General features: G+C 45.5%; 1 protein-coding gene and 1 non-coding gene across 2 annotated transcripts; both read right to left on the bottom strand.

The window, feature by feature from the left end:
- Positions 1-2,736: 2,736 nt before the first annotated feature.
- On the bottom strand, positions 2,737-5,971 carry LOC121555651 (m-AAA protease-interacting protein 1, mitochondrial-like). Its single transcript, XM_041869478.1, has 3 exons — positions 5,794-5,971; positions 5,124-5,274; positions 2,737-4,709 (listed from the first exon to the last, which is right to left on the bottom strand). The coding sequence occupies exons 1-3, from the start codon at positions 5,969-5,971 to the stop codon at positions 4,631-4,633; spliced, it is 408 nt and encodes a 135-aa protein (XP_041725412.1). The 3' UTR covers positions 2,737-4,630.
- An 847-nt stretch (positions 5,972-6,818) lies between these two features.
- Positions 6,819-6,894, bottom strand: trnas-uga. Its single transcript has one exon. It is a non-coding gene; the product is annotated as a tRNA-Ser (tRNA).
- Positions 6,895-15,893: the final 8,999 nt, after the last annotated feature.

The following is a 15,893-nucleotide window of genomic DNA, read 5'->3' as shown; positions in this document are numbered from 1 at the left end:
CAGTGGAGTCTGAGAAAGCAGCTCTACATGCTTCTCCAATGTGATCACATGCCAGCACGGAACAGTGTTCAGCGATAGCTAATGCCATGGTGGCCTCAGCCTTTTTTGCAGTCAATTTTTTAAACCATAAATGGCAGCTTGTTTTGGGTGGAACTGTTATAAGGCTGTTATATTAATATTATCTTGCATTTTCCAACGTATATCTGTGGGCTTCCTATGAACGATATTAAGCTAGCCTAGCTAAATATAACTAGGTGGAAACATTATCTAGCTAGCTAGTTGAGCTAGCGAGCTACTTGCATTGACTGTATTGAAATGAGCTAGCTAGCTAGCTAGCTACAGTGGCTTGCAAAAGTATTCACCCCCCTTGGCATTTTTCCTATTTTGTTGCCTTACAACCTGGAATTAAAATGGATTTTTTTGGGGTTTGTATCATTTGATTTACACATCATGCCTACCACTTTGAAGATGTGAAATCTTTTTTATTGTGAAACAAACAACAAATAAGACAAAAAAACAGCAAACTTGAGCGTGCGTAACTATTCACCCCCCCAAAGTCAATACTTTGTAGAGCCACCTTTTGCAGCAATTACAGCTGCAAGTCTCTTGGGGTATGTCTCTATAAGCTTCTACATTTTACATTTTAGTCATTTAGCAGATGCTCTTATCTAGAGTGACTTACAGTTATTGAATGCATACGTTTATTATTTTAAAAAAATATCCAAGACATTTAAATGTTTCCGCTTAAACCACTCAAGTGTTGCTTTAGCAGTATGCTTAGGGTCATTGTCCTGCTGGAAGGTGAACCTCCGTCCCAGTCTCAAATCTCTGTAAGACTGAAACAGGTTTCCCCTCAAGAATTTCCCTGTATTTAGCGCCGTCCATCATTCCTTCAATTCTGACCAGTTTCCAATCCCTGCCAATGAAAAACATCCACACAGCATGATGCTGCCACCACCATGCTTCACTGTGGGGATGGTGTTCTCGGGGTGATGAGAGGTGTTGGGTTTAACGCCAGACATAGCGTTTTCCTTGATGGCCAAAAAGCTCAATTTTAGTCTCATCTCATCATTGTTGGCTTGCTTTGCATTTGACTGTACGGCAGGGCTCTTCAACCCTGTTCCTGGAGAGCCACTGTCCTGTAGGTTTTCGCTCCAACCATAATCTATCTCACCTGATTCTAATTATTAGCTGGTTGATAACCTAAATCAGGTAAATTAGCACTGGGATTGGATCGAAAACCTACAGAAGGGTAGCTCTCCTGGAACAGGGTTGGAGCGCCCTCCTGTACAGTAACAATGTATTTGTGTATTAATATTCCTCCTTCCTTGCTGTGCAGTGCCTCAGATGGTGGCAGAGATTCCGTAGAGCAAGCCGAGCTGCTGGAGGGCCACCACAAGCTGATGAACCTGGAGTGCTCATGGAATGACCTCATGTATGAGAAGTACCGCATAGACAGCAAGAACACACACAACATGAACCTCATTCTAAACTACTTTGGCAAGGTGCAGGGCCTGTCGGAGAACCTGGCCAAGCAGCTGTGGATAGAGCACATCGAGGGCACCCAGTCAGTGACACGCGAGTCGGACAAGATGTGGCTGAATCACAAACCTAAAACCTCAGGTTTACAGCAGCACACTGCAACGAATGTGGTTTATAATTAGGGCCTTGTGTTTTGCGCAATCATGTGACATAGCAATACTTTATCCTGTATATTAAGCAGGGGTGCAACTTTCACTGGGGACGAGGGGGACTATTTTTGTCCCCCCCCCCCAGTTTTATCATTGGAATGTGATACAAAACGAGGTAACGGTGTGCTTTAGGATCATGCGGACGCCTCCGAGCGGTCGGGTAGGCTGTTTGAAGTGTTTATCCAACTGGATAAAAAATATAAAATAATGCCCCCCTACTTCTAAAGTTGCGCCCCTGATTTTAAGCCTTATCTTGAAATTAGAATTGCACTAAAAATGAAAGCAATTATGAGGATGGTGACATAAAAAGATGACAGTTTAATGAAAAATCTTTAATCAAACTGTCCGTGCATTCATCTCCTCCCGACTCCACTACTGCAACCCATTACTCTCCGGCATCAACTCAAGCTCCCTCCATAAGCTGGTTCAGAACTCTGCACCCACTCTAAGTCCTGCCACACATAATAATTTGGTATGTGCAGTGGTGTAAAAAGTACCCAATTGTCATACTTGAGTAAAAGTGAAGACAAGTCAAAGTAAAAGCGAAAGTCACCCAGTAAAATACTACTTGAGTAAAAGTCTAAAAGTATTGTTTTAAATATACTTAAGTATCAAAAGTACATGTAATTGATCACATTTACTTAAGTATCAAAAGTAAAAGTATAAATCATTTCAAATTCCTTATATTAAGCAAACCAGACGGCACCATTTTCTTGTTTTTTAAAATTTACGGATAGCCAGGGGCACACTCCAACACTCAGACATAAATTACAAACAAAGCATTTGTGTTTAGTGAATCTGCCTGATCAGGTAGTAGGGATGACCAGTTATGTTCTCTTGATAAGTGTGTGAATTGGACCATTTTCCTGTCCTGCTAAGCATTCAAAATGTAACGAGTACTTGGGGTGTCAGGGAAAATGTATGGAGTAAAAAGTACATTATTTTCATTAGGAATGTAGTGAAGTAAAAGTAAAAGTTGTCAAAAATAAAAAATAGTAAAGTAAAGATAGACTTAAGTAGTACTTGAAAGTATTTTTTACTCAAGTACTTTACACCACTGGGTATGTGCTTATATTTGTTATATTTCACACATCTACAAGTGTGTATTAATTTGTGTTTGTGGCCAAATGATCACAACTGTTTCTGGCTAGACAAGATTGCTAGTTAGTTGAGTGACTTGACAATGGTAATCTAGGCAGCTAAAGTTAACCTAGCGGCTGTGCACATAAATAAACTTAATTCTATGGATAGCATTTGAAGCTAGTGAGCTAGCTAACGGTTTCCAATAGATAGTACAGCCACAAAGTCAAAATATATTTGGCTATATTGTAAAAATTCATGAAAACTAAAATGAACTTTAAGTTAAGGGTAAGGCATAAGGTTAGCAGTGAGGTTATGGTTATAATCAGATTTTAAAAAGAGACATTTTAGAAATAGGCAGGGTTTATGACTTTGTGGCTGTTCTAACTAGTTACGGCCCTAGCTAACGCTACTGTAACGTTACTGTACCGGTAGGCTTTCTACTTGCTATCTAGCCAATGTTAGTAAGGGTTTGTGTGTCTCTGTGAAAAAGATAGTTAGCTAACAGCCTATGAACTAGCTAGCTAACACTACTGTAACATTACTGTACCGGTGGGCTTGCGACTTGCTATTGTGTCTCTGTGAAAAAGATAGCTAGCTAACCATTTATACACAGCCTATTTATTTATAGGCTACTAGCTAATCATGTGATGATGTGTTTGCTTGATAGCTACTTGAACTGAGTGTGTGTGCTCTGTGTAGGAACAGCGGAGGTGCAGTGCAGCACTGCAGTGTGTTTGAAGACTTTCTGTGTCCAGGGAGCAGAGAGCTTGGAGAGTTCAAGGTGACTGTGGGGAGCATACTACTGCATGCACACAGCCATGGAACTATCGATAACACTCCCTGTGGTACAGCCATCACTGGTAAAACAGGGGGAGAAAGAGGGGAGGAGGGAGGAGCACAATTTAGACTATACATTTCAACATTATATTAATTTCACTCAAATGTTTATGATAACAACAATGTGTGACAGTCAGAGTTCTGCATCTGAAAGCTGCCAAAGACAATTGCACAATGGACCGAGTGAGCCGTTTTCTTTTCATTTGTGTTAGTGGGACAACAATTGCACCACTACTAGTCATGTGCACACAGGAGAGTACCCACTGTAAGAAATAACACCAATACTTTGTCGGCAACAGTAATTAGCAATCACTTATTTTCAGCTGATGGACTATTCTGGAGACAAAGCACATCTCAAGAAACAGCACAGTCATTTTTTCCATAGCAGCAGTAATTATTTCCACTAAATAACTTGAGTGTGAAACAAGAGTACAAGTAGGTTAGAGTAAGTTTGCTCAGGGAACGCTTTAAACGTGTTCATATCTGTATCAAAGTGTGACATTTTATTTAGTCTGTGTGCACCAAAGCGTGGACAGAAGTACATCTAAGACTGACTACAGAATCTCAATACGGACCTTATTCTGTTTTTTTCCACACTTTCTGTATGCCCCTTGTCTACCCTCCCCATTAAACAGAAGGAAGAATCTCAGGCCCTAAAAGCAGAGCTAACAAACAAAGCCTAGTTTTGACCACGGATTGCGGTGCTGCCTGAGACAAGTGGGAAAAACTGGTCTTGCACGGATGTCTGAACAGTAGTAAACTACAAACAGACATGTTTGACTTTTGTACTTTTTCTACAGTGGATAGTATGTGACTTCTGGCAGATAGAAAGTTGGCCTCAAATATTCCCCATGTCTCTCCTTGTCTTGGCTTTGAGAGTCGTTTTTCTCCTGAGGGGCATTGCAAGATTTTAGCAGGTGGGGGGATATTCTGATGTAGGGTCAGCAGGAAGGATGGTCTTCCGTTCCCTGCTTCTCTGCCACTCTCCATCTCCCCTACAATCTCCACTCAATCCAAGTTTAATCCAGCAGCTTGGAGTGCTCTATCCTGGTGATGGTCCAGTCTGGCGACACCCCCCTAGTAAACTCCCTTTGGAATCTGCCAACAGCCATGATAGATAAGAGTTGTTAAACAGGAAGTCTAAACACTTGAGACATTTGACAGTCATGCAAAGGAGGTTAATGCAGGTAGTTGTTCCTTGGGAACAGATCTAGGATCTCAGTGGGCTCATCCCTGAGAGACTGTTTGCAGACGTAGGCTGCATTTACACAGACAGCCCAATTCTGATCTTTTTCACAATTATTGGCAAAATATTTGATCTGTTTGGTCAAAACACCAATTCGTGGCAAAAATATCAGAATTGGGTTGCCTGTGTAAACACATCCTCAGTGTTCTCGCTTTGTCAGAGAGATACTAAGTATGAATGCTTTATCACAGCCACCTCCAACTGCAGACCATTAAATCAACTGTGACACATTGCACTTTAGCAAAAAAACTAAAAAGAAAACTCACTCATAGTTGGCTGTGAGCAGTCTCTTAGTCTCTGGCTCACCCTCACCACCTATGGCCACCTGAAAGATACGTGTTCCCTCCAATGATTCCTCAGGCAACCGGGCACTTGTCAGATACCAGTACCTCATCAGAATGCTGGCAAACTTCCGCCCTGAGAGAGGAGAGAAATGTTTTTAGAACAACAATGACAAAACGAATATTCTAGGTCATTCAGTGCTTATGGCAAATAAATGTATGGCACACCAGGCATGCAGGGTCTGGAGAATGAGACTACTGTGATAATTCATTCCCTTCCCTCAACCCTTGGTGAGCTCCCATTTGCCAATCTGAAATGTAATGGCACAGTGGGGGGGGGACCAGTCACTTATTTAACCAGAACTGAACTGTGCACAAAACTTGGATTGCAGTAACGCCCACCTTGTCTAGCTGGATTTGTCTAAATAACATTACCTTAAGAAATAAAGTACTTCTGTTCTAGCTAGCTTCCACTAGCTAGAGACCACCCATTCTACAGATTGTAACCTACCTACCTGTTTCGATCCCTCTGTGAATTCTTCGATCTTGAATTCCTTGTCAAAATAGACCCGAATCAAAAAGTAGTATATTCGGGTTCTGAACCATATTAAAGGGTTGGGAAAGCCAAGCACAACCACCTTCTGGATTTGTTTACCTCCACCTCGATCAGAGCTGTAAGCTCGGACTGTAGATACAACACCAACGGACAAAGTAGGAGCCAGGCGGGTGGTCTTGTTGGGCCGGGGAAGTACAACGTGCTCGGGTTTCAAGAAACGACTCAGTACTGAAGGCAGTCTGCTACAGTTGCAACCTCTTAACATGGGCAGCGCCATCTTTTTCCTCCTACAATATCTCTGCTCTTCACTCTGTATCATCCGACAGCGAACATGGGTACGTATTACTTGGTTCCTACTTTATAAAAGCTCTGACATACATTTCAAGAGTATGAGCTAATGCCATATAATTCGTACTTTACTTAACAATGTTCTTGTAGATTCTTATGACCGAAGGTAAGTATAGATGACTAGTGAAGCTCGACTTTAAATAAAAAACAATCAACTTTATTAGTGGACCTCAGATTGCATGTTGAACCAGAGAGGAAGAGGCGAAGTGAGAAGGTTTACTACCTTCAAAATCTGTCCATGATAAGAAGACCGATAGACCAGGGGTATTCAGCCTGGGGTCCACACAATGTTTTTATTTTATTTATGAATGTTGCTAGCAACAACAGAATAAACAAATTTTGAATCACATACCTACTGTACAGAAGATCATATTTCTCATGATGTCAACTTTATTTCCCAACTCCTATGGAGCAAATTAGACTAATTGGAGCAGTCTGTCATAGATGGTGTAATTCTCCTGTCTTATCTTAGGTATGCTCCCATCTCGCTCTCTCCTCCTGGAGGGCCTGAGCCCTAGGACTACCTGGCCTGACGACTCCTGGCTGTCCGCTGATCCAGTTTGTACGTTTCTGCCCTGTTCGTTCATCTCTCTCTCTCTCTCTCTCATCTGACCTCGGAACAGTCAGCTATGAAAAGCCAACTGACATTTACTCCTGAGGTGCTGACCTGTTGCACCCTCTATAACCATTGTGATTATTATTTTACATTTTAGTCATTTAGCAGACACTCTTATCCAGAGCAACTTACAGTTAGTGAGTGCATACATTTTCCATACTGGCCCCCCATGGGAATCGAACCCACAACCCTGGCGTTTCAAGCACCATGCTCTACCAACTGAGCTACAGGTCACCTATGAACGTTTGAACATCTTGAAGAATGATCTGGCCTTAATGGCCATGTACTCTTTTAATCTCCACTCGGCACAGCCAGAAGAGGACTGGCCACCTCTCAGAGCCTGGTTCCTCTCTAGGTTTCTTCCTAGGTTCCTGCCTTTCTAGTGAGTTTTCATAGCCACCTTGCTTCTACATCTGCATTGCTTGCTCTCTGGGGTTTTAGGCTTGGTTTATGGTGGAGCACGACCTTTACCGTTGGCTTACAAGGAAGTCTTTATACCTTACCGTTGGCTTGATTTCTCTGCCACTTCTGGGGCGTATTCATTATGATTCTGTTGCAAAATGTTTCTTAAACGAAAGCAAACGGAATGAAACAGGGAGGGACCTACCTGAATCTATCCAATAGAAACTCTCATTTTAGTTTTGCAACTGTTTGGCTATTGATTACACACCAGGTGTGTGTGGTGCTTGGTCAAATAAAATAAAATAAAATTGTATTTGTCACATGCGCCGAATACAACAGGTGTAGACCTTACAGTGAAATGCTTACTTACAAGCCCTTAACCAACAATGCAGTTTTAATAAAGAATACCAAAAAAAATCACTCAAAAAAATATTATATAAAATATTACCACATAAAAATAACGAATAATTAAAGAGCAGCAGTAAAATAACAATAGTGAGGCTATATACACGGGGTACCGAGTCAATGTGCGGGGGCACTGGTTAGAGCTCTGTTCTCACGCTCGTGTTCTGGAACTGTGGTGGATGTGATGTGTGGTTCTTCTTCAGGTAAGTCAGTGTACAAGTTTGTGTTGCTTGGTGTTTTTCTCAGGTGTCTCATTTTGCGTCTGTACTGCTGACCTGATGATGATGATTCGATGCTGTAGGACCGTTGCTTACTTCTCTGGGTCACAAATACAGCTGGACGCCACCCTTGTGGAGTCTCCATGTGCACTGAAGCACCTGGTTGAGTGGTTTTGCACTTCTGTTGCAGTAGTGCTCTTGTCGTTCTTGTAAACTCAGCAAAAAAAGAAACATCCTCTCACTGTCAACTGTGTTTATTTTCAGCAAACTTAACATACAGTGAGGGAAAAAAGTATTTGATCCCCTGCTGATTTTGTACGTTTGCCCACTGACAAAGAAATGATCAGTCTATAATTTTAATGGTAGGTTTATTTGAACAGTGAGAGACAGAATAACAACAAAAAAATCCAGAAAAACGCATGTCAAAAATTTTATAAATTGATTTGCATTTTAATGAGGGAAATAAGTATTTGACCCCCTCTCAATCAGAAAGATTTCTGGCTCCCAGGTGTCTTTTATACAGGTAACGAGCTGAGATTGGGAGCACACTCTTAAAGGGAGTGCTCCTAATCTCAGCTTGTTACCTGTATAAATGACACCTGTCCACAGAAGCAATCAATCAATCAGATTCCAAACTTTCCACCATGGCCAAGACCAAAGACCTCTCCAAGGATGTCAGGGACAAGATTGTAGACCTACACAAGGCTGGAATGGGCTACAAGACCATCACCAAGCAGCTTGGTGAGAAGGTGACAACAGTTGGTGCGATTATTCGCAAATAGAAGAAACACAAAAGACCTGTCAATCTCCCTCGGCCTGGGGCTTCATGCAAGATCTCACCTCGTGGAGTTGCAATGATCATGAGAACGGTGAGGAATCAGCCCAGAACTACACGGGAGGATCTTGTCAATGATCTCAAGGCAGCTGGGACCATAGTCACCAATAAAACAATTGGTAACACACTACGCCGTGAAGGACTGAAATACTGCAGGGCCCGCTCAAGAAAGCACATATACAGAGCCGTCTGAAGTTTGCCAATGAACATCTGAATGATTCAGAGGAGAACTGGGTGAAAGTGTTGTGGTCAGATGAGACCAAAATCGAGCTCTTTGGCATCAACTCAACTCGCCGTGTTTGGAGGAGGAGGAATGCTGCCTATGACCCCAAGAACACCATCCCCACCGTCAAACATGGAGGTGGAAACATTATGCTTTGGGGGTGTTTTTCTGCTAAGGGGACAGGACAACTTCACCGCATCAAAGGGACCGCATTTGTACTGTCAAATCTTGGGTGAGAACCTCCTTCCCTCAGCCAGGGCATTGAAAATGGGTCGTGGATGGGTATTCCAGCATGACAATGACCCAAAACACACGGCCAAGGCAACAAAGGAGTAGCTCAAGAAGAAGCACATTAAGGTCTTGGAGTGGCCTAGCCTGTCTCCAGACCTTAATCACATAGAAAATCTGTGGAGGGAGCTGAAGGTTCGAGTTGCCAAACGTCAGCCTCGAAACCTTAATGACTTGGAGAAGATCTGCAAAGAGGAGTGGAACAAAATCCCTCCTGAGATGTGTGCAAACCTGGTGGCCAACTACAAGAAACGTCTGACCTCTGTGATTGCCAACAAGGGTTTTGCCACCAAGTACTAAGTCATGTTTTGCAGAGGGGTCAAATACTTATTTCCCTCATTAAAATGCAAATCAATTCATAACATGTTTGACATGCTTTTTTCTGGATTTTTTTGTTGTTATTCTGTCTCTCACTGTTCAAATAAACATACCATTAAAATTATAGACTGATCATGTCTTTGTCAGTGGGCAAACGTACAAAATCAGCAGGGGATCAAATACTTTTTTCCCTCACTGTATATATTTATATGAACATAACAAGATTCAACAACTGAGACATAAACTGAACAAGTTCCACAGACATGTGACTAACAGAAATTGAATAATGGTGTCCCTGAACAAAGGGGGGGTCAAAATCAAAAGTAACAGTCAGTATCTGGTGTGGCCACCAGCTGCATTAAGAACTGCAGTGCATCTTCTCCTCATGGACTGCACCAGATTTGCCAGTTCTTGCTGTGAGATGTTACCTCACTCTTCCACCAAGGCACCTGCAAGTTCCCAGACATTTCTGGGGGGAATGGCCCTAGCCCTCACCCTCCAATCCAACAGGTCCCAGACGTGCTCAATGGGATTGAGATCTGGGCTCTTCGCTGGACATGGAAGAACATTGACATTCCTGTCTTGCAGGAAATCACGCACAGAATGAGCAGTATGGCTGGTGGCATTGTCATGCTGGAGGGTCATGTCAGGATGAGCCTGCAGGAAGGGTACCACATGAGGGAGGAGGATGTCTTCCCTGTAATGCACAGCATTGAGATTGCCTGCAATGACAACAAGCTCAGTCCGATGATGCTGTGACACACCGCTCCAGACCATGACGGACCCTCCACCTCCAAATCGATCCCGCTCCAGAGTACAGGCCAAGGTGTAACGCTCATTCCTTCGACGATAAACGCGAATCCGACCATTACCCCTGGTGAGACAAAACCGCGACTCGTCAGTGAAGAGCACTTTTTGCCAATCCTGTCTGGTCCAGCGACGGTGGGTTTGTGCCCATAGGCGACGTTGTTGCTGGTGATGTCTGGTGAGGACCTGCCTTACAACAGGCCTACAAGCCCTCAGTCCAGCCTTTCTCAGCCTATTGCGGACAGTATGAGCACTGATGGAGGGATTGTGCGTTCCTGGTGTAACTCAGGCAGTTGTTGTTGACATCCTGTACTTTTTTTGCTGAGTTTTAGTTGCTGCAGCGTTGTGTGGACACCTTGTGGTATTGCAGGTTGGAGGCCTGTGCTGGAGCTTGGAAGACTGCTCCTGAGTACTCTGCCCATGAGGATCTGTGCTAGAGAGAAATCCATACCTATCAGAGATGTGTTTATCACCATTACGACAGCTGCTACGCAAAGATATGACCTGGTAATGGCAGCACGTGCACGAGAAAGCTCTGAAGAAGCTCAAAACAGCTCTGATCCATTCTCCCTGAACTTTGAGTGTTCATGACATAGCCCCTCTGATAATTTAATAGGATCTCTATGGCTATAACGTCTTGCTTGTTTCAGCAAGGAGCAACAAAGTTTCATCACGTTGTTAAGAGTCCATGTTACCGCAGAAACAGACTCAACCTCACTAATTCCCGGCTGTCCCGTCTTCAGTCAGCTGTTAATTCCCCCCAAAATTAAAAATTAAAACTGATTTTTTTCCAACAGTTATGACAGTTATTATATTTTCATGACGGTCATCATCCATAACTGTCGGTTACATTGTTAAATAGTAATATTGCCAGCCCTAGCAATGACGCTGTCAGTCTGTCACAGTCGTTGAGAGACGGGTCAGACCAAGTTGCAGCGTGGTACGCATAAATGTTTATTAAGACGAATAAACACTTGACAAAATAACAAAACAACGAAAGCGTGAAGTCCTATGGGCTATACACACAACAAGCCTAACAGGAACACAAACAATATCCCACAACTAAGGTAGGCAACCAGGCTGCCTAAGTATGATCCCCAATCAGAGACAACGATCGACAGCTGCCTCTGATTGGGAACCACACCCGGCCAACATAGATATACAAAACTAGATCTCAAGGCCAGGGCGTGACAGTGCCCCCCCCCCCACCAAAGGTGCATACTCCGGCCGCACCAACCTGACTCATTAGGGGAGGGTCCGGGTGGGCATTCAGCCTCGGAGGCCCGGCTCCGGGCGTGACGAACTCTCCCTCTCTGCCTCCCCATTGCGCCCCTGGTCTGGTCTGGACCTCGGCACGATGCTTCCCCTCTCCTTCCTCCCACGATGCACCGAGCCCTGTCTGGACCCTGGTGTGGGAGACCCCGAACCTGGAGAGGGGCTGACGTCTGGGCCTGGATCGGCAATCCTCCCGCGATGCACCAAGCCCTGTCTGGACCCTGGTGTGGGAGGCCCCGACCCTGGAGAGGGGCTGACGTCTGGGCCTGGAGTGGAGCCGCTGACCGGAGCTGAACTGGACCCCGGTGGAGCGGACTGCTCCGGCTCCGGAGTGGAGCCATTGACCGGAGCTGGACTGGGCAACGGTGGAGCGGACTGCTCTGGCTCCGGAGTGGAGCAGCTGACCGGAGCTGGACTGGGCACCGGTGGAGCGGACTGTTCTGGCTCCGGAGTGGAACCGCTGACCGGAGCTGGACTGGGCACCGGTGGAGCGGACTGCTCTGGCTCAGGAGTGGAGCAGTTGACCGGAGCTGGACTTGGCACCGGTGGAGCGGACTGCTCTGGCTCCGGAGTGGAGCAGCTGACCGGACCCGTATCCATCCCCATCTCTGGAACAGGACTAAACGCTGTGCCCAGCCTGGGCACCGACGCAGAGGAAAATTCCAGCCCTGTAGTAGGACTGGTTGCCGGCCCCAGACTGGGCACCGACATGTTTAGGAGCTCCTGCTCCAAAACGGGGCTGTACGTCGTGCCCACCCTGGGCACCGACGCAGAGGTGGTTTCCAACCCTGTAGTTGGGCTGGTTGCCGGCCCCAGACTGGGCACCGACACGCTAAAGTGCTCCCTGCAGTGGACCGTCGCTGGAGGTCAGGTGAGTTGTGTGGTTGGAGGAGGTGTAGAAACACCACCTCTCTCCCATTGCTCCAATCTACTCACCACACGCTCCATTGCGCTGCCGAGAGCCTGGATCCTGCTCGCCTGCCGTTGGATACGTTCCTCCAAAGATCTGGACGGACCGACTGTACCTGCTGACTCCATTTTAGGTGCGTGTTTCTGTCCTGGAACGGGCCGTGCCGGACTGGGAACACGCACCACTGGCTTGGTGCGAGGAGCAGGCACGGGCCGTGCCGGACTGGGAACACGCACCACCGGCTTGGTGCGAGGAGCAGGCACGGGCCGTGCCGGACTGGGAACACGCGCCACTGGCTTGGTGCGAGAAGCAGGCACGGGGCATTCCGGGCTGGGAACTGGCGTTGGAGATCCACGACTGTTCCAGTCCTTCTCTCTCCACCGCCAATCCCCCTCCAGTGAGGACTCCTCCGGGAGCCCCCACGAGTGAGGGAACAGAAATTCATCGTCGTCGTCTTCCTCCGACTCCTCTGTGTAAAACTGCTCCCATTCCTGCTTCCATGGTTGTAGGGAATCCACCTGGAACCCCCACGTGTGCAATGGTCGGGGCTCTTCTCTCTCGATCCCCAACCACCCCTTTATCCCCCCCAAACATTTTTATTGGGGCTGCCTCTCGGGCTTCCTCTTCGGCCGGCACCGTTGATGTCGCCGTTGATCCTCTCCTACCCGGGCTTCTTCCTTCGCCCAGGGTCCTTTATCGGCTACACTCTCTTTCATTGCCTCCCGGTAACGGACGGCCTCCTCCTCAGTAATTTTCCCCCATCCGAGGAGGACATCTACCAAGGTTACCTCCTGTTGAGTCCCAGGCGTTTTCTCCTTCTGGGCACGGTGCTTGGTCCTTTTACGGTGGGATCTTCTGTCACGGTCGTTGAGAGACGGGTCAGACCAAGGTGCAGCGTGGTATGCAAACATGTTTATTAAGACGAATAAACACTTGACAAAATAACAAAACAACGAAAATGTGAAGTCCTATGGGTTATACACACAACAAGCCTAACAGGAACACAAACAAGATCCCACAACTAAGGTAGGCAACCAGGCTGCCTAAGTATGATCCCCAATCAGAGACAGAGAAATTCACACCCTGACCAAACCAACTAAAGACAACCGGGCTCTCAAGGCCAGGGCGTGACACAGTCTGATCCAGGCGTCATACAACTATTCCTTCATTGAATATTAAAACATACAATATATTTGCAGTGAAGCCGCATAACATCTACATCGCATTCAGTCCTCTAACAGACTCCCATCCAGAGCGACCCACAGAAACAACCAGGGTCAACGCCCTGCTCAAGGGCAGGTCGACAGATCTCCCACAAGGTCAAAAACGGGGACCCGAACCAGCGACCTATCAGCCACCGGCCCAAGCTCCCAACCGCCAGGCCACCAGCCCTCCAAGATACCCCCCACAATTCCCCAAGAGCTGCCGCTAAACCACCAGAGACCCACCCCGAGAAAAATAAAATAATTTCATTCCCCACCCAAAAGACACACCGTCCCCAAGCCCCCGTCCCCCAATGCACCAACAACCAACAAAATGAACATAAGACAAAAAAGAGAAAGACAAACGAAAGCAGAAAATAACATTTCAAAAAACAAAAGACATCAAGGACAACAAATATCTCAACAGCAAGGCCAACTGAATATGTTTGAGTGCATGTATGGCACTATTTGTGTGTGTGTGTGTGTGTGTGTGTGTCCGTGTGTGTGTCCGTGTCCGTGTCCGTGTCCGGGTACAGGTGTGGTCCCCTTAGCTCAGTTGGTAGAGCATAGAGCTTGCAACGCCAGGGTTTTGGGTTCATTTCCCAAGGGGGGCCAGTATGAAAATGTATGCACTCACTAACTGTAAGTCGCTCTGGATAAGAGTGTCTGCTAAATGACTAAAAATGTAAATGTAAGTGCACGTGTGTGCATTTGAATGAGACTGTATATGCATGTGTGCAAACACCTGCGCGGCATCAGCCTCAGGCAAACAGGCATTTACTGTAACAACACTGCCCCTCAGTGTCATTCAAACAAACGTTTTGTTTTATTTTTACTTTATTTTTTTACTTTTATCTTTGACCGTCATTCTATCCCCTGCCCACTTGTCTCCAATTCCACATCCCAACCCTCAGCTTCCCTCAGCCCATCCCAACTATCTCTGCTGCCCACCCTCTTTGGATTTCTACGCACCATACAGTACCAGTCAAAAGTTTGGACACACCTACTCATTCAAGAGTTTTTCTTTATTTTTACTATTATCTTCATTGTAGAATAATAGTGAAGACATCAAAACTATGAAATAACACATATGGAATCATGTAGTAACCAAAAATAAGTGTTAAATAGCCACCCTTTGCCTTGATGACAGCTTTGCACACTCTTGGCATTCTCTCAGTTCCCACATATGCTGAGCACTTGTTGGTTTCTTTTCCTTCACTCTGCAGTCCGACTCATCCCAAACCATCTCAATTGGGTTGAGGTCGGGGGATTGTGGAGGCCAGGTCATCTGATGCAGCACTCCATCACTCCTTCTTGGTAAAATAGCCCTTACACAGCCTGGAGGTGTGTTGGGTCATTGTCCTGTTGAAAACAAATGATAGTCCCACTAAGCCCAAACCAGACGGGATGGCGTATCGCTGCAGAATGCTGTGGTAGCCATGCTGGTTAAGTGTGTCTTGAATTCTAAATAAATTACAGACAGTGTCACCAGAAAAGCACCCCCACACCATAACACCTCCTCCTCCATGCTTTACGGTGGGAACTACACATGCAGAGATCATCCGTTCACCCACACAGCGACTCACAAAGACACGGTTGGAACCAGAAATCTCCAATTTGGACTCTTCTTCTTATTGGTGTCCTTTAGTAGTGGTTTCTTTGCAGCAATTCGACCAAGAAGGCCTGATTCACACAGTCCCCTATGAATAGTTGATGTTGAGATGTGTCTGTGACTTGAACTCTGTGAAGCATTTATTTGGGCTGCAATTTCTGAGGCTGTAAACTCTAATGAACGTATCCTCTGCAGCAGAGGTAACTCTGGGTCTTCCATTCCTGTGGTGGTCCTCATGAGGGCCAGTTTCATCATAGTGCTTGATGGTTTTTGAGACTGCACTTGAAGAAACTTTAAAAGTTCTTGAAATGTTCCATATTGACTGACCTTCATTTCTTAAAGTAATGATGGACTGTCGTTTCTCTTTGCTTATTTGAGCTGTTCTTGCCATAATATGGACTTGGTCTTTGACCAAATAGGGCTATATATTTTTTTCAGTATAATTATTAGATGATGCTTACCCAGACACAGTTATCTAAATTGATGGGTCATGTGAAATAAATGCTATAACCACCCCCCAGCCACATCTAGCTAAGTGGATGGGTCACTATTGTCTAGACATGTACACATGTTCATGAAATACAATAGAGGGCCATAATCACCCCCAGACACATGGCTAACTTGATGGGTCATGTAATCATCTGGCGAAGTGGAGTATTTTATTTAGACAAGTAGCTAGCTAGCTAGCTAAACAATGAACCATAATCCCAGCCCATACAGCACAAAGAGATTGTCATAGC

Source organism: Coregonus clupeaformis, chromosome 4 (assembly GCF_020615455.1).
Source record: "Coregonus clupeaformis isolate EN_2021a chromosome 4, ASM2061545v1, whole genome shotgun sequence".
Lineage (NCBI taxonomy): Eukaryota > Metazoa > Chordata > Actinopteri > Salmoniformes > Salmonidae > Coregonus > Coregonus clupeaformis.
This window is presented reverse-complemented; position numbering and strand designations above follow the sequence as displayed.